Source organism: Budorcas taxicolor, chromosome 8, assembly GCF_023091745.1.
Source record: "Budorcas taxicolor isolate Tak-1 chromosome 8, Takin1.1, whole genome shotgun sequence".
NCBI lineage: Eukaryota > Metazoa > Chordata > Mammalia > Artiodactyla > Bovidae > Budorcas > Budorcas taxicolor.
In genome coordinates, this window is record NC_068917.1 from 62,422,780 (window position 1) to 62,448,674 (window position 25,895).

At 40.9% G+C, this 25,895-nt stretch overlaps 1 protein-coding gene across 4 annotated transcripts in view; it reads left to right on the forward strand.

Annotated features, from left to right (window-relative positions):
- The window catches only part of UNC13B (unc-13 homolog B), a 218,576-nt gene that overhangs the window by 130,393 nt on the left and 62,288 nt on the right, over positions 1 to 25,895 (forward strand). For all 4 annotated transcript variants that reach the window (XR_008199822.1, XM_052645020.1, XM_052645022.1 and 1 more), the window contains exon 10: positions 2,101 to 2,191. Coding sequence is in view for 3 of the 4 variants with exons in the window: in XM_052645020.1 (XP_052500980.1) it covers positions 2,101 to 2,191 (91 nt within the window). In the remaining variant the exon portion in view is untranslated. The remainder of the gene's footprint in view (positions 1 to 2,100; positions 2,192 to 25,895) is intronic.

A 25,895-nucleotide genomic window follows, 5' to 3' on the forward strand; every position in this document is an offset into this window, starting at 1 on the left:
ATACTGAGGCTTACCTCTGCACTGCTTCCATTGTTTTCTGGTGTAATTACCAAAATATTTCAAGGATCTCTGAAGAACGTTGTAGCTGCAGTATACCAGGTCTTCTAGAGTCTGTAGTTCTTGGCTTACTAGTTGACCCCATATATGACAACCTCTGAGTCTGGAACTGACCTGAGCCCTGCAGATTATTTCATTCAGAGGAGCTGCTTCGAATAAAACAGGCTTCCTAGCCTATTAATGTTTTAATTTTTTTTGGTGAACAGTGTTTTTCATTTTTGTTTTTTTCCTTGACTAATCTGGGAGACAGTTAAAGAATCGATCTAGAAGCCAAATCTAAATCACCTTTCTGTCTCCCTGGGGCCTAGCAGTATGTCTGGCAGTTGATACCCAGAAGAAGGAAAATTTTAAATTTGTCCTTTTAATAGTCACATAATGAAGCTTAGTACTGAGTTTGAGTATTGTTATTGTTGAGCTAAATTGGTCAGTGAGTTGCTGATAGGTTGGGGCAAAGCAGGGTTTCTCAGTCTTGGCACTATTAACGTTTTTAGCCAGATAATTCTTTCTTCGTTTTTTTGTTTTGTTTTGTTTTGTTTTTGATATTTTAGCTACATTGTTCGGCATGTGGTATGGTTCCCTGACCAGGGGTCAAATTCAGGCCTCCACAGTGAAAGCACTGAATCGTAACCACTAGGCCATTAGGGGACTCCGCGAGCCAGATTATTGTTTGTTATGGGGAGCTACTGTATGCCTTGTAGAATGTTTAGTGCCTGGCCTCTGCACACTACATGCCTGTAGCAGCTCTCGGTGTGACAACCAGACATGTCTCCAGATATTATTGCCAGAGTTCTCCTGAGGGGCAAAACTGTCCTTAATTGAAAACCACTGGAGTAGAGTGACAAGAGCTAGGTGTGACTTAAATTCTCAAATTTCAAGGTCATGGGAAGATCAGAGCAGCGAACACTGATTATATGGTAAAAGTTAGAAAACAGTTGATGCCTCTGCTGTACCACTCGAAGGTAGAAACTTATTTTCTGTTTGTTTTCCTGATTTTTAATCATCTCTGGTGGCTCATCTAGTAGACAAGACATCAGAGAGACTGAGTTCTGGACCAGCTTTTTTTTTAACTGGATTGACAACTCACTAAAAGATAGCTCTTTGTAGACCTTGGACTTTAAAGATGCTATTGTCTGGGTAGAGTTCTTGGTCAAGCAGCAGAAGTGCCCATCCTTCTCTCAGGCTTTGTCATCCCAGATCCTAGCTGTGCAAGTGACATCTAGGCTGGTTTCAGAAGGGCCCGCAGATGCTTTAAAACAACTGACGCAATGAAGTGGCATCAGTGCCTAGCATATATATTGTGTGTCTGTATGGTGGTTTCTTGTTTACTGCCTTGGCAATAGATGCCAGTGAGCGAGGGGAGAAGCATCATCACCAAGAATGAACCGCTATTCCACAGGCAAAACCTAGATGATTATTTGTTTAATATAGGCTAGTGTTTCTGCCTCAGAGCTCCTTTGTTATGTGTATTGTTCCCTGCACTTAGCATGTTCCTGAGGCAGCTCAAGGAACAAGATCACAGCAGGAGGAGGGCTCTGCCTTCTTTCTTAGTGCTTTGATGTAGACTAGGAATTGATAGGCCTTCCAAAATACTTAGTGGAGTAGGAAGGGTTTGCAGGAACACAGTTCTGCCCCAAGGATGCTATGTAGAGCCCCTAAGGGAGAGTGGCGATCCTGAGAGGTGGGGAAGAGGCCTACTCCATGCCCCTCTGCACCGTTTCCATGTTAGCCACTGACTTAGGGTCCTTGTCACTGCTTTTAGTATCCTGACCCCTAACTGTTCCAGTGAGCTGCCTCGTCAGGTGAGTGGAAAAAGGGAAAGAAAGAAAAAGAACAGATGAAAAGCTAAAAGCAATTGTCATTTTAGAGAAGAATTTTTTTCATGTTGGATGTTCAGGATATGCTGTTTTAGTGGCTTGAATCACTAGACAAGTATAGGCATGAATGCAAACCTTTTAATTTTAGGTATTTGGCAGTTTTGACTTGAGCACTGTCATCCTGTGGCCTGGGCTTATTCTTAAGGAACATTCTTTTCTCTGTTACAAGTTTTCCTGAGGAGACTGCATCTTCGCCATTTACCCAAGCCAGAGCGCACTGGATCCGAGCAGTTACCAAGGTTCGACTCCAGCTACAGGAGGTAGGAAGTCTGTTGTTCCAGTTCTAGCTGGGACAGTTCTTTCTTTGAAACTGGGAGACATATGGTGCTGAAGAAGCAGCCAGTGATTAGTCATATTATAGTGTGCTTCTGGGAATGCATGACAAGTAAGCTAGAGCCTTAAGAGATGGGGAGGTAGCTGTTGACTTCCTTCTACCCTAAATAATGGAACTCAAATAGACCTGGTGGGTCTATTTAATTTGGTACTACTATCATCGGTGAGGCTATTTCGAGTTTAGGATAGGAGACTATTTCAGGGCCTCTTAGGGTTAGTTGTTTCCTTTGGCCAGCCAGTTCAAGTGCCACTGCCTGACTTTTACAGGGTTGGAAATTTTACTCCAGAGTTTCTGTGGGGTCCCCTCATTTAAGGTCCAAAACATCAACACATTAAACTAATGTAAAAAAGTAAAAATAGAAATATTTTTCATTTTCAGTGTTACAAGTTTGGAGTATCTTTATCTGTGTTTCAGTAGTCAGTCTTCAGGCAGAAAGGTGGTTTTTAAATGATGACAAGTGGCTGTCAGTAGTATAATACCTGGCCGCTGTTAAAAATGAAAGCATGCTTACCTGTGTAAACACACTTTAAAAGTAATTTATTTTGAAATAACCTAAAACTTAAGAGAAAAGTTGACAAAACAGTAGTGTAAAGAACTCCCATATCCTGCTCACCAAAGTGCCCCAGTTGTTGACATTTTGTATTATTTTTACTTTCTCACCCTGCATCCATAATGACTAATCTTTTGCTGAACCATTTGAGAGAAAGGGAGAGGCATGATGTTTTCCTTTTTGTATTTTCCAAAAAGGCAAGGCTACTCTCCACTGTAACCAAGAAATCCACAGTGACAACGCTGTCATCAAAACCCCATGCAAATTTTGCTAACTATCCCAACAATGTCTCTTCTCTGGTCCAGGATACAACTCAGGCTAACATGTTGCATTTAATAATCTTGTCTCTTAATCTCCTTTACTCTGAAACAGTTCCTCTTGTTTTTGACAGATACTATAGGCCTTCACTTTGTATTCTTCACTTTGGGTCCATCTAGTGTTTCCTCATGTCCAGACTCAAGCCATACTTCCTTGGCAGGGATTACACAAAAATGGTATATTGGACTCTTTTTAGTGAATTGCATCAGAAAGTACATGTTGTCAGCCTGTCCTACCCCTTGTAATGTTAACCTTAATCACCTAGTTAAGGTTGTATCAATCAGATTTCTCCACTGTTAGGCACCATTTTTTCTTGGCAATTCATAAGTGTTTTGTGGTTCAGTACTCTGAGATGATGCCAGTATCTCGTTCTCATCAAATCTCCATGTACAGGCTAAGGATCCGTGTATGACTTCTGTCTGAATCTACCACCACAAACGCTGGTTGCCAAATGGTAACTTTCTATTTCCATTATCCTTTCTACATTCGTTAGTTGGCATACTACTATAAAGAAGAGAATTCTCTTTTTTTCATCAGTTTTTTATTACTAATTTTTTAAAAGTAAGGGTCTTATAATTATAATAAAGGAAAATAAAATAATAACCTCCATGTAGAAGAAGAGTTCTGAATGAGAAAAACAAGAATGTATTGGAGCGGTTTGTTAAGGCCTTTTAAGAGGCAGTTCAGAGTCTCTCAAGGATAGCTAAAAGCAGTTGCCAGAGCTTGGAATCATCTAGAGAAAAGCATGCTTTATTTAAGAGTAACCAAGAATGATTGCAACTTAATGAATACTGGAACAGTAGTAAATATATTCTTAACACAGGTCATGTAACTGAAAGCTGATTAGGTGTGGCCAAGAGGAGGAAGGGGAGCCAGAGTTTAAAGAAGGATCTGATAACAGCTGAAGATAGAGGCAGAAGTATACCATTTATACTTAAGATGAGATTTGCTGGCAGATTGATTGAGGTTTTGAGACAGTAAGAAGTTAAGTATGGCACCAAGGACTTTTTTTTCTGAGTAATTGAAAGTTCTACCCATCTGCCCTAAGATAATAATTTTTTGTTAGTTTCTTTTTCTTATAGAATTTCCCTATGCAGGTATAAGTGAATATGAATTATATTCTAATCCCCCCCTTTTTTCTTTACCCCCCCCCAAAAAAAAGGTATGTTATACACATAGGGAATATCTTGTTTTTTCACTTGGATATTCTTCCATATTAGTTCTAAGAGAACTTCTTTCTTTTTAAGTGGTTGCATAATATTTCATTGTAGAATGAACTACAGTATTTAATTAGTCTTTTGTTGATGTTCATTTGGTTGTTTTGGGCCATTTGCTGTAACAAACCATATTGCAAACGATTACCTTTTACATACATCATTTTGTTTGTGTTCAAATATATCTGAGAGGATATATTTATAATTTCAATAAATATTGGTCTCCATTTATCAGTGTCTTAAAACAACAAAGGTGTATTTTACGCATGCTTCTTATCATCCTGTATGTTGAGGAGTTCTACTTTGTTATCTTCTGTGCAATCCAGGGTAAGTGATCAGCCAGCTTCTAGAACATTGCCGATATTGATGGTGGAGGGAAAGAAAAGATAACAAATGAAAGAGAACATAGCAGATTACTCTTTGGCCCAGAAGATACAGTATGTCACTTTTGCTCACATTTCTATGGCTTAACCAAATTATATATATAATCATATATAACTTCAAGCAAATGGTATACCTTGAAATAGATAGATTGGGATATTTGTGAAAAACTTTAATAACTAGCTCAAAGTGTATCTGCCTTCCACCAACTTAAACTCTTACCAGTAATGTCATGACATATTGGGAATAAAGAAACCAGATCCTTTGCAGAAAGAATTTGAAAAGCAATGATATAGACTATATTCCTTTCCAGTGCTACTTCTTTCCGTACTCTGTTTAGTCAACATTTCCAATATATAAAATCTTTTGTTCAAAGTACTTACTGTTTCCAGGCATGGAATAAATACTCTTTCTCCTTCTCTGTGTCTCTAACTGTTCATCCACATCTTTTATATCCAGTCAGATGTCAGTTTTTGGATAAAACTTCCAGACTCTGTGCATAGAGTAGACCCCCACCTATATCTTTGGTTTTGCCTTTTGCAGTTTTGTTTACCTATAGTTAGCCACAGTCCAGAAATAATAAATGGAAAGTTCCAGAAATAATTCTTAAGTTTTAAGTTGAATGCTTTTCTGAGTAGTGTGATGAAATCTCGTGCTGTCCCACTCCTTCTCATTCTGCATGTGAATCATCCCTTTGTTCAGCATATCCCACCCATTAAACACTTAGTAACCATCTCAGCTCTGATTGACTGTCATGAGATGGTAGTCCTTGTGATCAGATAACCATTATTTTACTTAATAATGGCTCCAGAGTACAAGAGTAGTGATACTAGCCGTTCATTACTTCTTTCACCTTTCCTCTTTTATTTTTTTATTAATTTTTTATTAGAGTACAGTTGATTTGCAATGTTGTATTAGTTTCTGCAGTTGATATATTTGAACACAAACAAAATGATGTATGTAAAAGGTAATCGTTTGCAATATGGTTTGTTACAGCAAATGGCCCAAAACAACCAAATGAACATCAACAAAAGACTAATTAAATACTGTAGTTCATTCTACAATGAAATATTAGTTTCTGTTGTATTAGTTTCGGCTGATTCACTGATTCACAGTGAATCAGCCATACATATACAATATATCCATTCTCTACACTTCATTCCCATATAGGTCATTCAGTTCAGTTCAGTCGCTCAGTCGTGTCTAACTCTTTGCAACCCCATGAATCGCAGCACGCCAGGCCTCCCTGTCCAACACCAACTCCCAGAGTTCACTCAGACTCATGTCCATTGAGTCTGTGATGCCATCCCGCCATCTCATCCTCGGTCGTCCCCTTCTCCTCCTGCCCCCAATCCCTTCCAGCATCAGAGTCTTTTCCAATGAGTCAACTCTTCGCATGAGGTGGCCAAAGTACTGGAGTTTCAGCTTTAGCATCATTCCTTCCAAAGAAATCCAGGGCTGATCTCCTTCAGAATGGACTGGTTGGATCTCCTTGCAGTCCAAGGGACTCTCAAGAGTCTTCTCCAACACCACAGTTCAAAAGCATCAATTCTTCGGCACTCAGCTTTCTTCACAGTCCAACTCTCACATCCATACATGACCACAGGAAGAACCATGGCCTTGACTAGATGGACCTTTGTTGGCAAAGTAATGTCTCTGCTTTTGAATATACTATCTAGGTTGGTCATTACTTTTCTTCCAAGGAGTAAGTGTCTCTTAATTTCATGGCTGTAGTCACCATCAGCAGTAATTTTGGAGCCCCAAAAAATAAAGTCTGACACTGTTTCTACTGTTTCCCCATCTATTTCCCATGAAGTGATGGGACCGGATGCCATGATCTTCGTTTTCTGAATGTTGAGCTTTAAGCCAACTTTTTCACTCTCCTCTTTCACTTTCATCAAGAGGCTATTTAGTTCCTCTTCACTTTCTGCCATAAGGGTGGTGTCATCTGCATATCTGAGGTTATTGATATTTCTCCCAGAAATCTTGATTCCAGCTTGTGCTTCATCTAGTCCAGCATTTCTCATGATGTACTCTGCATATAAGTTAAATAAGCAGGGTGATAATATACAACCTTGACGTACTCCTTTTCCTATTTGGAACCAGTCTGTTGTTCCATGTCTAGTTCTAACTGTTGCTTCCTGACCTGCATACAGATTTCTCAAGAGGGAAGTCAGGTGGTCTGGTATTCCCATCTCTTTCAGAATTTTCCACAGTTTATTGTGATCCAGTCAAAGGCTTTGGCATAGTCAATAAAGCAGAAATAGATGTTTTTCTGGAACTCTCTTGCTTTTTCCATGATCCAGCGGATAATGGCAATTTGATCTCTGGTTCCTCTGCCTTTTCTAAAACCAGCTTGAACATCAGGAAGTTCACGGTTCACGTATTGCTGAAGCCTGGCTTGGAGAATTTTGAGCATTACTTTACTAGCATGTGAGGTGAGTGCAGTTGTGCGGTAGTTTGAGCATTCTTTGGCATTGCCTTTCTTTGGGATTGGAATGAAAACGGACCTTTTCCAGTCCTGTGGCCACTGCTGAGTTTTCCAAATTTGCTGACATATTGAGTGCAGCACTTTCACAGCATCATCTTTCAGGATTTGAAATAGCTCCACTGGAATTCCATCACCTCCACTAGCTTTGTTCATAGTGATGCTTTCTAAGGCCCACTTGACTTCACATTCCAGGATGTTTGGCTCTAGGTGAGTGATCACACCATCGTGATTATCTGGGTCGTGAAGATCTTTTTTGTACAGTTCTTCGTTGTATTCTTGCCACCTCTTCTTAATATCTTCTGCTTCTGTTAGGTCCATGCCATTTCTGTCCTTTATCGAGCCCATCTTTGCGTGAAATGTTCCCTTGGTATTTCTAATTTTCTTGAAGAGATCTCTAGTCTTTTCCATTCTGTTTTTTGCCTCTATTTCTTTGCATTGATCGCTGAGGAAGGCTTTCTTATCTCTCCTTGCTATTCTTTGGAACTCTGCATTCAGATGCTTATATCTTTCCTTTTCTCCTTTGCTGTTCACTTCTCTTCTTTTCTCAGCTATTTGTAAGGCTTCCCCAGACAGCCATTTTGCTTTTTTGCATTTCTTTTCCATGGGGATGGTCCTGATCCCTGTCTCCTGTACAGTGTCAGGAACCTCAGTCCATAGTTCATCAGGTACTCTATCTATCAGATCTAGGCCCTTAAATCTATTTCTCACTTCCACTGTATAATCATTACAGAGCACCAAATAGAGTTCTCTGTGCTATACAGTAGGTTCTTATTAGTTATTCTTATATAAAAGTAGTGTGTGTGTATATGTCTGGCAATTCATATATACCACTGAAAAGCAGTAAAGTGCTTCCTTTAAGAGAAATGGGTGAAAGTTCTTGATTTTTAAAAGGCAAGAGGGATAGTTAGAGAGTTTGGGATGGGCATATACACACTTCTATATTTTAAATGGATAATCAACAAGGACCTACTTTATAGCACATGGAACTCTGCTCAGTGTTACATGACAGCCTGGATGGAAGGGGAGTTTGGAGGAGAATGGATACTTGTATATGTATAGCTGAGTCCCTTCACTGTTTTATCACCTGAAACTATCACAGCAGTGTTAATTGGCTATACTCCAATACAAAACAAAAAGTTTTTTAAAAAGTAAATTTAAAATAAGGAAAGAAAAAATGATACACTGAGGTGGCTAAAATCTATGGTTAGGATGAATCTTCTAACCATGGAATTGGTAAGAAGGAAAAAGAAATTCATGCTAGTTTTGCTGTCACACCTCAAACTGCAAAAGTTGTGGTCATAGTGTGTGATAAATGCTTAGTAAAATTAGAAAAAGCATTAGGTTTTTACAGTTTTAGAGAGAGCAAGAGAGACCACATTCACATAAATTTTATTACAGCATGAAGTTGACCTTTGAACAATACAGATTTGAACTGCATGGATCCATTTATATGTGGGTTTTTAAAAATAAACACTGCAGATCTATGCAATGTCTGGTTGAATCTGCAGATGCACAACCTTGAATACCAAACGCCAATTGTGGGACTTGAGCATCCTTGGATTTTGATATTCATGGCAGGTCCTGGAACCAATTTTCTGTGGATACTGAGAGATAACTGTATTGTTATAATTGTTCTATCATTAATTATTACTGTTAATTTATGCATACATACAGGCATCCATTGGGGTCTTGGAACATAGCCCCGGAATAAGGAGAGACTACCGTACTTTGGCTAAATTTGCGTTTAATGGAGTTACTTGTTTACTGTTACATCTATCCTGTGTACTTGTAAGATCTTTGAATGCCAGGGCTATGCTTTTTATTGCTGCTGTTCTAGAGCTCAATATAGAACCTGGCAGAGTGTTTAGCCAGTCTTTTATGGATGCTTAAGTCGTCAGAAAAGCCCATTAGCATTTCCACAGAAATCTCCCTGTACTTCTTTATCTTCTCGTAATTCTTTAAAAAGAAAGTTTCCCAAGGCCTAGCACCTAAAGGCAATAACTGCAAAATACTAACTATTGAAGTTAGCTATGTTATATGATTTATATATACATTAATATAAAGTTAACAGAGTTTATATTTCTCTGTGTGAATTTAGAATTTTTCTCCCTTAGGCATTGTCTTGTAAGCTTTATTCTGAGTTATTAAATATTTTTCAAAAACATGTTTTAATGATTATTGGTAGATTCCAGTATTCCATCATGTAGATGTTCCTTAACAATTCCTCTTATTTCTTTACTGTTGTAAATAATGCTATGATGAATATCATTATACATAAGTTTCTTTTCATTTCTGATTATTTAACTTAGCTTTCTCAAAGTAGTCAGATAAATTGCTGAGTTTAAAAGTGCACACCTTTTAAAGGTTTGTGATAAACTTCTACCCATGTTTTCAGAAAAGTTTTTCCAATTTATACTTTCAGTAATTGAATGTCTTGCACCAAGATTGAGTGTTACTGTTTTAGAAATTTTTAGTCAATTTGGCAGAAGAAGAATGGTATCTCATTGTTTTAATTTGCATTTTTTCATTACTTGTGATTTGAGTATTTGCCATAGGTTTTTAGATCTTTTACACTTCTTTAGCTGATAGTGCGTTCAATAGACTTTAAGAAAGTGCCATATGGACCTAGCTACCCTTATGCCATTCCTATAAGCAACTTAAGGGAAGAGGTCATATTGGTCATGTCTGTATCTGGGCTGACTGAGTACCTGGCCATGTGTACTTAATGAGTGTTTGACATTGCTAATGCTGTTGAGGCAGTAATGTTGGTAGTGTGGGTGGAATGGATGTGATTCTGTACCTTATTTGGCTTAGCTGCAGAAAAATCTGGGGGAGGAGGTGAGACTTTTTAGCTCTAGAAACAGAGACTGCGGTGGCAGCAGGTGGGTGGGTGTTCCAGGTGGAAAGGACAGTGAAGGAGATGGCATGGAGGTAGGCCATGAGGAAGACTTGACAGAAGTTCTTAGGTTGCTAAAGAAAGCTGATGGAGGAGAGTCAGTGGCAGAGATGGAACTGAGCAAATAGATTAGAGGGCTCGTGTTTAAATGGAGCCATCCCAAGAGGTCCAAGATTGCAGCTGGTTAGCTTGAGGGATGAATCGACATTTTCTCAAGAAAGATCATGAAGACAGAACAAACTGACTCTCTCCTGCAAAGTTCTCTTCTGACTGTGACTCTCTCCCCAGCAAAGAGACATGCACCTTGTGCTGCTGCTGAAGCCCTAAAAAATTAATTCCTCTTCAGAAAATAGTGAGGTTCAAGGGAGGGCCTTTGAGGACCCCATGTCTTAGGCTTAGTTGCACAAGGAAAGCACTTTTTCTGTAATTTTAAACTCTGGGAATTTTGCTCATGTCTGCCTATCTTAACTTTTCTTACCTCAGCTTTTTGCCCTCATGGAGACCACAGTTATCCTTCCTTTTTCTCAAAATCTCTCAGCCTTCTCCCTAACAATTGCTATTGTAACACTAAAAAAAAAACAAAAAACTAAAGAATGACTTGAATCAATAATAAATAGAAAAATGTAAAGTTACATGAAAAAGATATGTATAATGTAAAGTTTTCCTCCTGCTTCAGACTTCCAGGCCATTTCCCCCATCTCTTTGTTACCTGTGTCTTATGAATCAGTCGGGAGGTAAACTGCGTTTATAAGCATGTGTCTGTGTGTATTGCATACATTGTCCTTCACTTTTTATTCATTTATTGTTGCATCTTGAAGATTTTTCCCTGTCCTAAAGAGCTACTGCATTTTAAAAATAGCTGCATAGTATTTTTTTCTGTGGATGTATTACAGTTTGTGTACTCTCTTCTCTATTGATGGATCTCAATTAGATGGTTGTTTCTGACATTTTGCTGCTTCCACAATGTTGCAATACAAATCCTGTAGTAAACCCCAATACTTTTGGATCTCTCTTAACCACAGCTTTTAGCACCCCACTTCAGACTTATGGTAAGCCCTACCTAAGAACAGGCCCTACTGCCGCTTCACAGATTAGAGAGACCTCTCTTAGACAAGAGCCCTCCAGGCCCTGTCTGTCCTTTGGAAAACTGTGGAGTCCTTACCTGATATCTGAGACCAGTACAGATACATTCTTTACTGCCTTAAACCTGACAGTTCATTAAAGCCCTTTTGTGTAGAGACTATGCCTTTTTGAAAATGCCCCATGTATTACCAGATGAGGAATGAGGTTTGGTTTTCTCTGGCTTTCTCTGCCACTTCAAGGCCATTACTAGATCCTTGCATAAAGTGTTCTCACACCTGCCTTCCTTGTTGAAATTAGACCTCAACTTTTGCATAGCTCCCCATTCAGTCATTGAAAACGTTAGTATATACATCACAGTCTTCCTTGTAATCTCAATTACTTTCCATAGTCCTTGCATCATCATTATCATAGTAATCATTATTGAAGACTATTATTTTAAGTGCTTTCCATGCATTATCTAAGTGAATCCCTACAATAATTCTGTGAATTAGGCTTATGTTATTAGGCCTATTTGTAGATTAAGAAACTGAGGTTTAGAAAGAAACTTGTCCAGGATCACCTGTGTGATAAGAGTTAGAACCAGATTTGAATCCAGACCTATTTAACTCCAGAGCCTTCTTAATACTAGTATCTACCACCGTCATCTTAGAACCCTGTTTTCCAAAGTGTGTTTCATAGGACTCCATTTTCTAGAAATGTTAGTAGATTCTTTATCATTTGATAAAGAGTTTTATGGTCCAAGACATTTGGAAAACACTGAGTTCCAATAGAGTGCAACATAAACAGATGGCTTTATCACAGGACTTCTCAGAAACTTGAATATATTTAGGTTTGTTGTGATTCTTCAAGAGGGGGAAAAATACAGAGCATTAAACTTTTTAAACTATGAAACTCTGATTTGAAAAAGCATCCTGTAGGAGTTATTTTCCAAGGCATACACTTGAGGAAAGGTTTTCCCAGATTATTTCATTGTCAGTTCATTAAATCTGTGTTTGTGAAGGTCTGTAGCTACCTTATCCTGTGGTTTTCAAGTCTTTATCTTATTGGACTCACTGTAGTATTTGATGTGCCTGCACGCTCCTTCTTGTTTTTACATCTAAGAAACCATCTCTAGTATTCTCTGGTGTCTCTTCAGTCTCCCTTTTCTGAATTCTCTCTGCTCACTTCTTAAACGTCTGTGAGGAAATTGGCAATATCACCCGAGCCTCTAAAGCAGTAAGATGTTGTCTGCTTTTACAGGGTGTGGAAGAAACTTGCCCAGTTTGTTAGTTATAAAAGCATGCCCTTGAGCTGCTAGGTCTTGCTACAGCCTGATAGTCTCAGCACCTCCTGTTCTGTTATTTTAATATACAAATCTAGCTCAGTCTTTGGAATTTAACTGTTTTGGTAAAAACTAGGCAGAGGGAAGTTCCAGAGATGAAGCTGAATGGGTAATAGTAATGACATCCTTAAGAAATTAAGCTGTTACGTATTCTTTTATACACAGAGAAAAGCCCTCTACCTCTTCTCCCATCTGCACTGAACTGAGCAGAAATATCCAGAAAGGACTCAAATGGTCCTTCTGCTCATGTACTCCATGTCAGGTAGGCAGCAGGCCAGAGAAGGGATGAAAGCTGAGATTGGCTTAATTCTTTTTCTCTAAAGCCAACAACTAGAATGTTCCTTCTACTCTAGTCCAAAGACTCTTGACACAAGAAAGGAAAACACCAGGGTGCCTGGATTGTGGTTCTAGATTGTAGCCTTTATTCCCCTGCCTTTTAAATTCCTCATGAATTTTCATTTTAAATTCTTGAAAGCTCTGATTTTACCTTTTCTACCTGTTATGGGCTGAATTGCCCTCCACTCCCTGGTTCCTATGTTGAAGTTGTAATACCCAGTGACTTAGAATGTGATTGTATTTTGTGATAGGGCCTTTGAAGAGATAATTACAATAAACTGAGGTACTTTGGATGGGCCCTGCTGAAATCTGGCTGTATCCTTGTAAGGAGAGATTAGGACACACACATACACAGAAGGAAGGTCTTGTGAAGACAGAGAGGAGATGGCTGTCTACATAAGCCAAGGAGAGAGGCCTCAGAAAGAACCAGCCTTGCTGACACCTTGATCTTGGACCCCTAGCCTCCAGAACTGTAAGAATAAATTTCTGTTCCTTAAGCCACCCAGTCTGTAGTAGTATGTTATAGCAGCCCTAGCAGACAAAAACTTGGGCAGAAGGGGGAAGAAGATGGCTTAGAAGCATCAGTGTTTCTCAACTGAGAATCTTTTATTTCCCAAGGTCTAGTTGGTGGGAAATATGCTCTCTAGGCTGCTGGATGCAGACCCATGCATGATATCCAGTGCCTTTTGTATTTGCTTACTCTTATCCCTATTACTAATAAAATTTAGGACTCAACTAGAAATACAAAGAACTAGGTCCTTGCAGTAGCTTAGTCTTGAAATCTGAGAGAACAAAGTACTTCCTATTTCTTAGTCTCCTTAGCTGTAAAATTAGGACAATAACTGTCCCCTCTTAGAGTTTTGGTGAGATCATAGAAAAATGCATTTTTGAGGGCAGAGCTTTATACACAATTGCCTAAGTCATCAGTGGGGTTCTGATTACTGAAGTGTTGTCAGGGCTTTCTCATGACCTCCCTAGCCTAGGCCTTAGCGACCCGCCAAAGATGTTGGGGAGCACAGCTGGAGGCTTTGCTGCCAAATGGGAACCCGGTGAAGCTGCTTCCGATGGTTGAAGTGGCATGGAGCCAGTCCCGAGGATTTCAGGCTCTTACAGGGCTCTAGACTACAGATGGCGTGGTGTTCCTGGGATAACTTGCTATGCAGATCTCTCAGATGAGGCTGTCTATATATGGTGCTTCTCTGGGACCTGCAAGGAAAAACATCTGTGGAGTGCTTTACCCTGAGGAGCCTGGGAGAACAGGCCAAAGGCTACCCTGGGCACTGTGGAAACACTTTCCAAGAGCTGTTTTTGTGTACTTGTCAGGCGAAATGCTTAACATTTCTCTGAAATATTCTGGACCCATTTATGTCCTGGATCTGGGTGATTATCAGTGATTGTTCTTCTGCAAACCTTAGATCTCATTCTAAACTGTGAGTGAACCTTGAGAATTATAAGACGTCACATCTGGGACTGGGGTTTGGGACGCCTTGTTTCAAAGGATGGAGTTTGGCTCTGGTTTCTGAGGAGTATGTTGGAACATTTCTGAGGAATGCTGTCATATCATTAGCCCACCTAGAGTCAGAGGAGGGTGTCAGGTTCTGGTAGCAGGCCTTCACTCTTGCTGGTGGTATTTTCTGGACATAGTGTCAGCAAAGAGAAGTACTTTGTAAATGTGTATGGAATAAGTAACAAAGCAGCCCTTCTTGCTTTCTCCTGCTTTCTCTGACTCTTGCTACTTATGTGACTATCCAGCGACTGGGAGCATTTGATCCTGTCTGGGAAGGAATTCTTGCTCTGTAAGACAGAATTCATCTGCAAAAGTTATTTAAAAGGAAGCAGCTAATATAGTTATTCCATTAAAAAAAAATCAAGTCAGCTAATAAGTAGGTACACTGGGTACTGTTGGGGCTATTTGTAAGATATTTTCTTTTTAAAAGAATTAAAAAAAAATGTTTGTCTGCTCTGGGTCTTCCGTTGCAGCACACAGGCTCAGTAGTTGGGACATGTGGGCTTATTGACCCACAGCATGTGGATTCTCAACCACTATACCACCAGAGAAGTTCCCAGCATTTTCTTATTATTTAGGAGCTTGTAGGCCAGAGAGTAGATAGAAATATTAATCATTAAGTTAAATATTAAACACTTTTTTTGGTCAGATACTTCAGTCTCTATTCTCATTTTACTCTGTGGCATTCCTCAGTAACTTTTGAAACTCCTTACTCGTAGCTCCCTGTTTTCATGGGTTCTTCTAGTTCTTTGTTACCTTGCTCGCCTCCTTTCCTGTCTGTGTCTGTCTCTTTCTACACTCTCCTCCTCAGGCATCTTTTTTAATCTCAAATCTGTATCTCCTGAGCCTCTAATCCAGTCATTAATTGATACACACTAATTGAACTGCTCTATGGCCAGTACTGTGCTTGATCCTGGCTTCCATGCTGGGCAGCCAGTAGACTCCCAACAAGCCTTTCAAGCAGATGATTCCCAAATATATACTTCTCACCCTCCCTTTTTCCCTTAGGTTCTATCCTTCATATCTACTACTATTGTCACCACAATATCTCAATGTTTGAGGCTTCCATTTTGGGCCTGTTCCTCTTCGTTTGTTCTCTGTTTGTATTAACATCACCATCATTTTGCTAGTTCACCCACTCAAAATTATGGTGTCATTCTTCCTTCTCTCTTACCTCCCACATGAGATCATTTGCCAGATCTTGCTCTTTTTCTCTCTGTGACATCTTTTATCAGTCCCCTCTCTGTTCCTCTCTGCATTCATGTTCTCTTTACTGCTTAGACTATGGTAATAGTCTTCCAGTTGTTTTCTTGATTTTATTTATTTTTCTTGGAATCTGTTGTGTATTCCACTACCAGACTTATCTTTCTGAAAAAGAGCATTAGTCATGGCTACTGCTTGTGCTCAGGGTTCAACTTAAATGTCACATCCTTTGAAGCCTTCCTGAAAGTCCCCATTTAGAATTAGATACACATTTTTCTCTCTTTCTATAGCATTTTATATATAGTCAATTTTGGTGTTTATCATACTGTCCTGGAATTGTGTGAGCATTTGACCTCAAGATTATATATTTCTTAAAGGAGTATCTACTATGTGACTCCTTTTGTATTAAATTCAAAAGTAATCTGTGGTGTCAGATTTCAGGATAGTGATTATTTTTGGCGTAAGGGGGTAGGTAGTAACTAGATATAAGTGTAGTGGGGCTTCTGAAATTCTGATGATGTTCTGTCCTTGATCTGAATTCTGTTTACATTGGTGTACTTTTGATTTGTGTACATTTTTGTATGTATGCTACAATTCAATAAAACGTTTAAATAAAAGCTAGGTGAAAAGAGCGTAGCAATACAAAATACAGACTGTGTCTGTTAAACTTTATATCCCTGATGCCTGGCATCCAGCAAGTCTTAACAGATATATGTGACTGTGTGAATGAATGAATGAAAAATTTTTTTCTTAAAAAACATCAGTTTTTCTTTCCATTGGTAGTTAAATTATAATCTCAACTTTTTAGCTTGACATCCATGACCATCATGAATTGGTCCAACCTCCTTTTCTAACCTTTGTTAATCCAGAGGCCATATCATACAGTTGGAAGAAATTGAGCCTTGGAATCAGTAAGAGCCTGAATTTGAGGTATGGCTCCACCACTTACCGACTATGTAACCTTAGGCAAGTTGCCCAGTCTCTTATAAACTTAGTTTTCTCATTTCCAAATTGGATAGTGTTTGCCTCCGTGAATAAATATGGATTAAATAAGATAATACATGTAGGGTAGGAACTGGCATGTTGTTAACATTTAGTATATGTTACTTTTCCTTCCTTTCCAACATCACACCTTCCTTTTTATCCTTTTCATATCTTTGCTTATCCTATATCCTCTGCCTTGAATGTCTTGTCTTCTCTTCAGTTTTGCCTCTTTCACAGAGCCTTCCCTGATTCTCATCCAAACCAACACCTTGAAAGATGGAAATATTTACTCTTACAAATTCTCATACATTTCACCTGTGTCTTTTATGATACATATTACTCCCTCACATTAACCTTTAGACATTGCCAAAGGCTGCCCTCTCATTCCAGGCCCAAAAAATAGACACTCCAGTTGTAATGCTGGAGGCAGGAGCTCTTCAGTTGGAAATAAATTGGGGCATGAAAAGGCAGGTGAAAAAAACTGATTTGGGCCTTTGATTTTTTTTTTTTCTAGTACTTCCTTCTGCACAGGGAGAAATTCAGATGTCTAGTCAAGGATATGGACCCAGGAGCAAAGGGGTCAAGTTGCAGACTGCTTGACTTGTTGTTGGAATTGTTCTTCTATTCAAGATGTCTTCATGGCACAGCCTGATATAAGTTAGAAGGCTTTGCAAGAGTTTGAGTCAGAAGTCTTAGGAACTGAGTGAATTTTCATGTGGAGTGGGCTTCCCTGTTGGCTCAGACGGTAAAAATCTGACTGCAATGCAGGAGACCTGGGTTCCATCCCTGGGTTGGGAAGATCCCCTGGAGAAGGCAGTGGCTACCCACTCCAGTGTTCACCTGTTTAAAATGCCTTGAGGGCCTAGTACATGTAGGTTTAAAAAAAAAAAGAAAAGAGTTCAGGGATTCAGAGATCCTATTCCTGGCCACTTATTTTCTTGTTACTTCTGCTTTCTACTGGCTTTATCCTTGTACATATGGAGGTTTAACTCCTTTCCTAGATCGTACTTGAGGTCAGGAATGAATTATCCCTATAATTTTTGATTCCTTAGGCATTCAGCAAAGTTTTGGGGGAAGATTGCTTAAAAGTATGAAGTGGTATTGCAAGACCATAGGTAACTAGTTCAAAAGGAATGAAAAGTTTTATAAACGAAATAATTGCCATAAGACTAAAGTAAGGAGTAATCCCTTTGAGTTAAGGTGGTCAGAGAAGTCTTGTCAGAGGAATTCCCAGAGGGAGCTAAATCAACAATTGTTATTAAATATCAAGAAATAGCCAAGAAATAAAATAATGAGCTTAGAAAGAAACCAAGGGATAACTTGTTTCCTTAAGCAAGTCATTAAGGAGATCCATGACTCCTTGTAAATGGCAAGTTGTGTTCTTTTCATAAACAATGCAGCTGAGATTTACCACCATTCCAAAGCAGGCATATCCCGAAGTACAGTCAAATATATAAAATAAGACATCTTCAAGCCAAAGGGAAGAGGTGAGTTGTAGCAAATAATCTTTGCCAGTTCTGAGGGTGTCTACTTCCCTTTGCTGGTTGTCATCTTCAGGCATGCTAGGGAAATGTGTTTATTTGGTCCACACCTAAGGACATTCAGACATAAATAGCCAAAGATGACAAATTAGGAAGGGCATTCTAGATGAAAACCAACACCCTAGAGCATTTCTTATGACAGGTGAGACAAAAGCTGTTGACTGGTTTCTCCCAGAATGTTCTTCCTTCTTGGCTTTTGCCATATCTGTCCCTTGAAGTCCTTTTTTTATTTCTGACAGTTCCATCTTTGTTTTCCTTTCAGCATTTCTTTTTCTCTGCTTGCCCCTTAAAACTTGGTGATTTCCAGGGTTCTGTTTCCTATCTCATGCTCTTCTAAACTCCACACTCATGACAAGGTGCCTGTGATATTGTCACCAGAAATTTCATAGGTACCTGATGCAGCATGTTCAAACCATATTCATTGTTTTTTCTTTCTTCTCGACCTCCTTTCATGTATGTGCTTTATCGGTAAATGGCACTACCAGTCTTCCAAGCACAAGCGCTAACACTCCTCAGAATATGGGTATGTGTAGCAGTGCTCCATATCATAACATTTCCTCTGTTAGGTTATGAACTCCCTAAGGGCAAGGATTATATCTTTTCATCATGCCTGGTATTATACCCAGGTATCTGGTAAGTATTCATTCTATTATTTATTTATTTTGGTGAAATTGTATTCAGTTCAGTTCAATTGCTCAGTCGTGTCTGACTCTTTGCGACCCTTAATGTTCAGAGATACTGTACTAGTCTGTTAGGGCTGCCATAACAAAGGATCACAGACTGGGTGGCTTACACAACAGAAATTTACTGTCTCACAGTTCTGGAGGCTAGAAGTCCAAAATCAAGGTGTAAAGCAGGGTTAGCTCCTTCTGAGTACTGTAAGGGGAGGATCTATTCCAGTCTTCTTCCTTGGTCTGTAGGTAGTTGTCTTCTCCCTGTGTCTCTTCATACTGTTTTTTCTTTATGTATATCTTTATGTCCAGACTTCTTTTTTTATAAGGATACCAGTCATATTTGATAGAGCTCACCTTAATGACCTTATTTTAACTTGATTATATCTCTAAAGACGCCTTGTTTGTCTCCAAACAAGGTGGCACACTGAGGTACTGAGGATGAGGACTTCAACACAGATTTTGAAAAACACAGTTCAACCCGTAACAAGACACCAAAGTAGTTTTTGCTGTTTGGGCTCCAAGTCTTGTTTTCTGACAAGCATTTGTAAGGTTTTTTAGCATCCTCAGCATACTGGTTTTTACTCTGATAGCACTCTAGACCAGAGAAGGCAACCCACTCCAGTACTCTTGCATGGAAAATCCCATGGACAGAGGAGCCTGGTAGGCCGCAGTCCAAGGGGTCGCTAAGAGTCGGGCATGACTGAGCAACTTCACTTCCACTTTTCACTTTCATGCATTGGAGAAGGAAATGGCAACCCACTGCAGTATTCTTGCCTGGAGAATCCCAGGGATGGGGGAGCCTGGTGGGCTGCCGTCTATGAGGTCGCACAGAGTTGGACGTGACTGAAGTGACTTAGCAGCAGCAGCAGCACTCTAGACAGTGTCGTATGGGAAGAACAAAGGATGGGATGGCACATTCAGTGAGTGTAAGGAGTTTGGTTTGATCAAACTTAGGGAATTGGGGTACTTTAGATTCCTCTAGACATGGACAGGTCAAGAAAGAACTTTGATAATATGCCAAGGAGTGAGCATGGACTTTTTCCTGAGAGCAGTCACAGAAGGATTTTAAGAAAATGAGCAACAAGTCTATCTACATTTTAGAGCTATCCCTCTAACATTGTCAGGAATGGATTAGGAGTAAGGAGGGGTGAAAGGGAGGTGGCTCTGGAGGAAGAGAGACTAGGGAGGATGGATATTTTAAAGCAACTTGAGTGAGAGATAAGCATAGACTATGGGTTGTAGAAAAAGGAATGACTTTATAGGTAAGAAGGTAAATTGATTAGACTTTGTGACATAGTGGGGGGATAAAGGATTTTGCAAGAGGATTCTGTCATTGAATAGAGAATTAGAATATAGGGGTTCTAAAGATCTTGTGTCTGAGGAGAGAGATTATTTCTGGGTGTGATTTGTATGGGTGAGCTGTCAGCATAGGGTTCCAATGTCTGTACCACCAACAGGGTTTCCCTTGGGCATTCCCTGCTTTCAGGCTAAATCCAGTGCTTTCTCTCTTCTGCTTTACCTAGTTGGGTACTTCCCTTTCTTCTCTGTGTGTGTGTGTTAGTCGCTCAGTCGTGTCCAACTCTTTGTGACCCCGTTCTTCTGTGTGTGTGTGTGTGTGTGTGTGTGTGTGTGTGTGTGTGTGTGTGTGTTAGTCACTCAGTCGTGTCCAACTCTTTGTGACCCTGTGGACCCACCAGGCTCCTCCATTCATGGAATTCTCCAGACAAGAAGAGTGGGGAACCCCCCTCCTTCTCTAGGGGGTCTTCCCGACCCAGGGACCAAACCTGGCTCTCCTAACTTGCAGGCAGATTGTTTACTGTCTGAGCCACCAGGGAAGCCCTTTCTCCCCCATGCATCCCTAGTAATCTGTCAGAGATCCCCAGCTAATAATATAGGTATCCCTTAAGTTTTCTCTTCCTTCTTTGAACATTAGCTAGTTTTCTATAACTCAGTGCCTCAAACCAAATATATTTAAATATATAGAAAATCATACAGGGAAAACCCCTCCTTTTTGGGAGTCCCTTCATTGAGTCCCAAGACACTTGAGATTTGTTTGTTGGCTAGGGACATATTTTGAAGAGCTTATAGAAACAGGAGCCTATACCAAGAGAATTTTCCAGAATTGGGTTCACTCAGGTAGATCTCAGAACAAGCCACAAAGAATTGAAGGGGATATTTGATCAATATTAGACAGTCAGAACATAGTGCTAGAGGTTTACTTCCCCCTGAAATTTCGAATTTTGGGTTCCTACTAGAGAATTCTCAGCATATGGACCCTTGGCTCCTTTGGGGTACAGAGACTAAGGCAGGACCAGTTCACTTTGTGGACTAGACCAGGAAATACATAATCAGATATAGAGGTCAGCACCAGCCTTAGTCCTAAGGAGCCCTCATCTGGGAACTGTGACTTTAACTAAGTTTATTTAAGAGGGCGGTGGACATGTACACAGCTTTGCTGTGTATATTTTGTGTATATTTTTGATCATTAGTTCCAGGAGTGAAAACAGGACCACACGCTTCAGAAGTCTAGACTGGAAACCTGTTTAGCTGGGCAGTCCTGAAGAGTTTATCAGCTTTTAAAAATTTTGCTAATCAGAGCTTGACCTGATTATAGAACTGAAATTTGTCAGCAGTTTGTGACTCCTTAGGCCTGCCTTGCAGCTTGTCAAGTCTGATTTAGACTGTGCAGCAGCTGTGTCTTAGCACATCAGTAAAGTGAGTGTGTCCCTGCCAGGCTGCTTACTCCTTTAGCGGGCATGTTCTTGTGGGAAGAAGGAGAACCACCTCCCGTCACCCATCATTCTCTGCTGCATGTAATTTCTGAGTAGTCTATAGAGGACAGGGGAAAAAGAGACTTTGCCACCAGAACAAAGTGTTTTCCTCATGAAACAGATCCGGGTTGTCCGACCATATACCAGCCTCTTCATATTGCTCCTGGCTTTACTTAGTGGTAGAGAAAGAAGCATCACAAGCTTATTCCTGCATAAGTCAGGCTTGGGTCAAGCTATCCTTTGCACCCTGTGTATGTGATTGTTAACACTGGAAGAAAAGGCAGGCACGTATTGGTTCTGACCCAGCCACTCTATGGTATTGACATCTGAAAAGGCAGGCCGGGTTTGGAGCAGACACATTCTTTGCTTCCGAGCCATTGTATTTAGCCCCAGGGAGACGTAATTTGGTTTATATGAGAGGAGAGAACTGCGATTGGTGAGCCCCTCCTCCGGTCTTTGTGTGACAACTCTCAGATGCATTAGCTGAAGATGAGTTTTGTGCACCAGGTGGTCTTCTGACTAACCCACCCATTTGGTTCTCCTTTAGAGCTCCTGCAGCTCTGAACCTTCCCACAACTCTGCGTGAGTGTCAGTGTCTCATGCTGAATTTCCATCTTGACTCATCTGTCTCTAGGCGAAGATCCCTGCAAAGATTTAAATTGGGAACCAGTCCTTGAGAATGTCTGTTCAGAGCATTTCACAGCTTCTGGATAAATGCATTTTCCTTCTTAACCCAATCTGTTTTCCTAATTCTGTCCAGCTGGTTCTTGAACAGCCCTGCTTTGAGGAAGCTGCCCAGCTAAGGTGGGTGCTTGTACTAACTCTTACCTCTACAAGGCACTCCTATCCTTTTCTGCCTGCCCAGGATTCCCAAGAAAGAGATCCACGGTGAGAAGGGAGCTGCAGTTTGCTCACATGGCTCAGGAAACAGAAATTATGTCTATCCCAAAAGGGGCTTCCCAGGTGGCTCAATGGTAAAGAATCTGCCTGCCAGTGCAGTAGACACAGGAGATGTGGGTTCAGTCCCTGGGTCGGGAAGATTCCCTGGAGGAGAAAGTGGCAACCCACTCCAGTATTCTTGCCTGGAGAATCTCATGGACAGAGAAGCCTGGCGGGCTACAGTCCAAAGGGTTGCAAAGAGTTGGACACAGTTGAGCAACTGGGCACATACAAGACTAGTTCATTGAGGAGGTCTGATTGTCCTTTGGTCACATAATGTCTGGCACTCTCTGGGCTCTGTTGAACAGTGACAGAAGGAGCACTGCTTTTTTACTGAGTTGGCAGTGACTGCTATTTACCACTTTCTCACTTATGCCCCTTGTTTCTTTTGCTGAACCTTGAGAAGGAGGAAAGATACAAAAGTAGTTTATGGACAGAGCCACATGAGTGCTCTCGTGAAGACTAGAACTAGAGATAGCAGATTTGTTACGCCTGATGTCCTAAACACATTTTCTCTTGTCTGAGCCTTTGTTTTTCTGGAAAACTCAGACTGCTTAGAAGATGAGCTGAATGTGTTTGCGTAGGCATATGGACAAGACGGACACATCAGCCTCAGTTACAGCCTCTGGAGGTCCTAGCCCCTGGTGGATATGCTAGGAAGAAGTAGGTTCTATGGGTGGTGTCCTGCCTCTGAGGGTCTTTCTCAGTCTTGAGAGTTTGATCTTCTCTTGAGTGTAGGAAGCTCAGACCCAAATCTGGTCATGACAGCCACTGCTCTGACCTCTTTAGGAGTGGCTACAGATCTGGGGGAGGGAATTCCAATTTCATCAGTCTTTGCTATATTTCTTGTGTTAATAAACCCTTTACCTCTTTCTCCTGGCTGAAATATGAGGCGCTCCACAGTAAATTTGCCATGACTTCCACTGAAATTTGACAGTTTTCAAGTTTTTTTTTTTTCTTTCTGTATTTAGATGTGGTTATGGTTGCACTGTCAGCCCTTATCTCTTCTGTCATCCAGCCAGCTCCCAACTGGGTTAGGAGGTATTTGCTTTGCTGTCAGTGTTCGCTGCATAATGAGGTGGATGGTTAAGAAATGGGTTGTGTAGTGTCTCTGAAATCTAATTTTTTTTTTCCTTGGTTGAGGGGGAAGCAGTAGTATTGGAAGAAGGCAGTAGGGAGGCAAATGTTGGCTCTGGCTTCAACGCTTTCTCCTCAGGATCTTGGATAAGCCGAGGAAATCATTCTTAATTTAAAAGCTTGTTTTATCTACTGTATAGGGCTGCTGTTCTGTAATGACAGATTCCAAGGTGGCCCCCATAGACTGCCTGCTTCCTGGCCAGCAGGGCCTCATTTTGTTGTGCACGGTCATGAGGAATGTTGCAGGGCAGCAGAAGTAGGAAGGCTTGAGAGCCTGGTTTGGGCATAATGGGTGAATCCAATCTGCCCACCTGCTGTTAACCTGAGGAGGAGGGGATTATTTTATTAGATTAGGCTCAGAGGAGGTAGAATAGGAATGGCTTCACTGGATTGTTACTGGCTGACTAGGCACTATTTTGAGAAGAATTCTGAGGTTCTCTGGGCTCAAACAGTGTTTTTCCTGTCCTGTGGTTGCAGAGTAGAAAGAGGTATCATGTGTTTCACGTTTTTGTCATTAATGCTCCAGGGCTTCAAGGGTCCCTGGATTATGCTTGGCATTGTGTTGCAGTGAACAACTTGAGTGCTCTTTGAAGGTAAGGTAATTTCCTGATGAAATTTAACTGGAATTTCCTGATAATTCCACTAGAATTGTTGAATTATTTGGAATTAGGGCCATGTGAGAACCACCTGACTAGCAAGTCTCCAGGGAGGTGCGGCTGCCACTGGCAAAGGTCCAGGAAATTTGGGACTGTGAGACCAGGGTCCTAAACCTTATGCACTTTAGATCAACATGATATTACTTTAGGTTTATTGTTCAGTCACTCGGTCGTGTCCAACTCTTTGCAGACCCATGGACTGCAGCACACCAAGCCTCCCTGTCCTTCACCATCTCCCGGAACTTGCTCAAACTCATGTCCATTGAGTCAGTGATGCCATCGAACCATCTCATCCTCTGTCGCCCCCTTCTCCTCCTGCCTTTAGTCTTTCCCAACATCAGGGTCTTTTCCACTTTAGGTTAGCTAGTTTCTAATTTAGGTTAGTTAGTTCCTGATTCTAGATTCCAAAACAATCTGTGGTCCTGACTTCTGCAGTATAGAGGGCCTTCCTCAGCCCACCTTGTTTCTCTACTTCTGTCTAGTCATTGCCTTGGCATAGCCTAAGGGAGTTCTTGTTTTCTCGTTGGTTCTTTTGCTGTGGCCATTCAGAAGAACTAGACTAGGTACCTACTTTGAGAACGTGGTGTTGTTTGATGTTAACTGCCCTTGGGACTTTACTTGTTCTCCAGCTTTGCCAAAGGCAAACGCAGATTATATACATAGAAAACCAAAACTAAAAAGCAACCAAACAAAAAAACCTAGAGCTTATCTCAGTAGAAGGGAGAACTCCTTTTGTATTATGCTCTGCTGTTTTTGCTGTGTTCTGTCTTCCCTCTGAGGCTGGGATCTCCTCCGAGCATAGGGCTCTGTCTTCTGTCTCTCTGTATCCTCTAGCCCAGACATGAGCGAGGTGGATAGGCAGAGGAAAAGAAAGGAGGGGGAAAAGAGGTGGGGGGAAGAAATGGGGGAGGGGAGAGAGTAACATCTATATTTAGGGAGAGGGAGAGACACTCACGGAGGGTGTGTGAGTGAGCTTGCTGGTGAGGTCTGTGTGTGCGTGAGTGTGCTGGGAAAGGGGGTGTGTGCGCCGGGAACGTGTGAGGAGGGCTGGTGCCCTATGGGAGGTTGCAGGCAGGAAGCAGCTGGAGAGGAGGAGGAGCAGCAGCAGGAGCAGTAGCTGCCCTGCTTTCTGTCTCTGTCTCAAAGCCCGGAATCGATTGAGTTAGAATTCCACGTCCAGTCAAAGTTTGGCTGCTATAACCTTCAGCAGGCTGGTCGTCAGTATCCCCCCTCAGCAGAGAGGTGTGGACCAGATTGGATTTCTAGATTTGCAGCCAGCAAGACTCCTGCCCAGCCCATCACTGAGGGAATTTCTCTGCCGGGTATTGTTCCTATCTTCAACTTTGCACCAAGGAGCCAGCCAGCTGGGTGCAGCCGGGAATAATTGCTCCTCAGCTCTCTGTTTATTGGGTGGGCAAGCAGCTGTGCTGTGGCTTACAAAGTTCATCCTGTGGCTTCTCTGTCAAACCAAGGAGTGCTTCTGAATGGATTTCCTTTTAGAGACAGCACTTGCATTCTAAAACTTGAGAATTTGTGGTTCTCATGTGTTTTTTTTCCCCCTTTTCATTTCTTTAACTCTTATTTTGTTTGCAGCAGCAAGGTAAGTGGTGTTGAGTGTATGACTGACT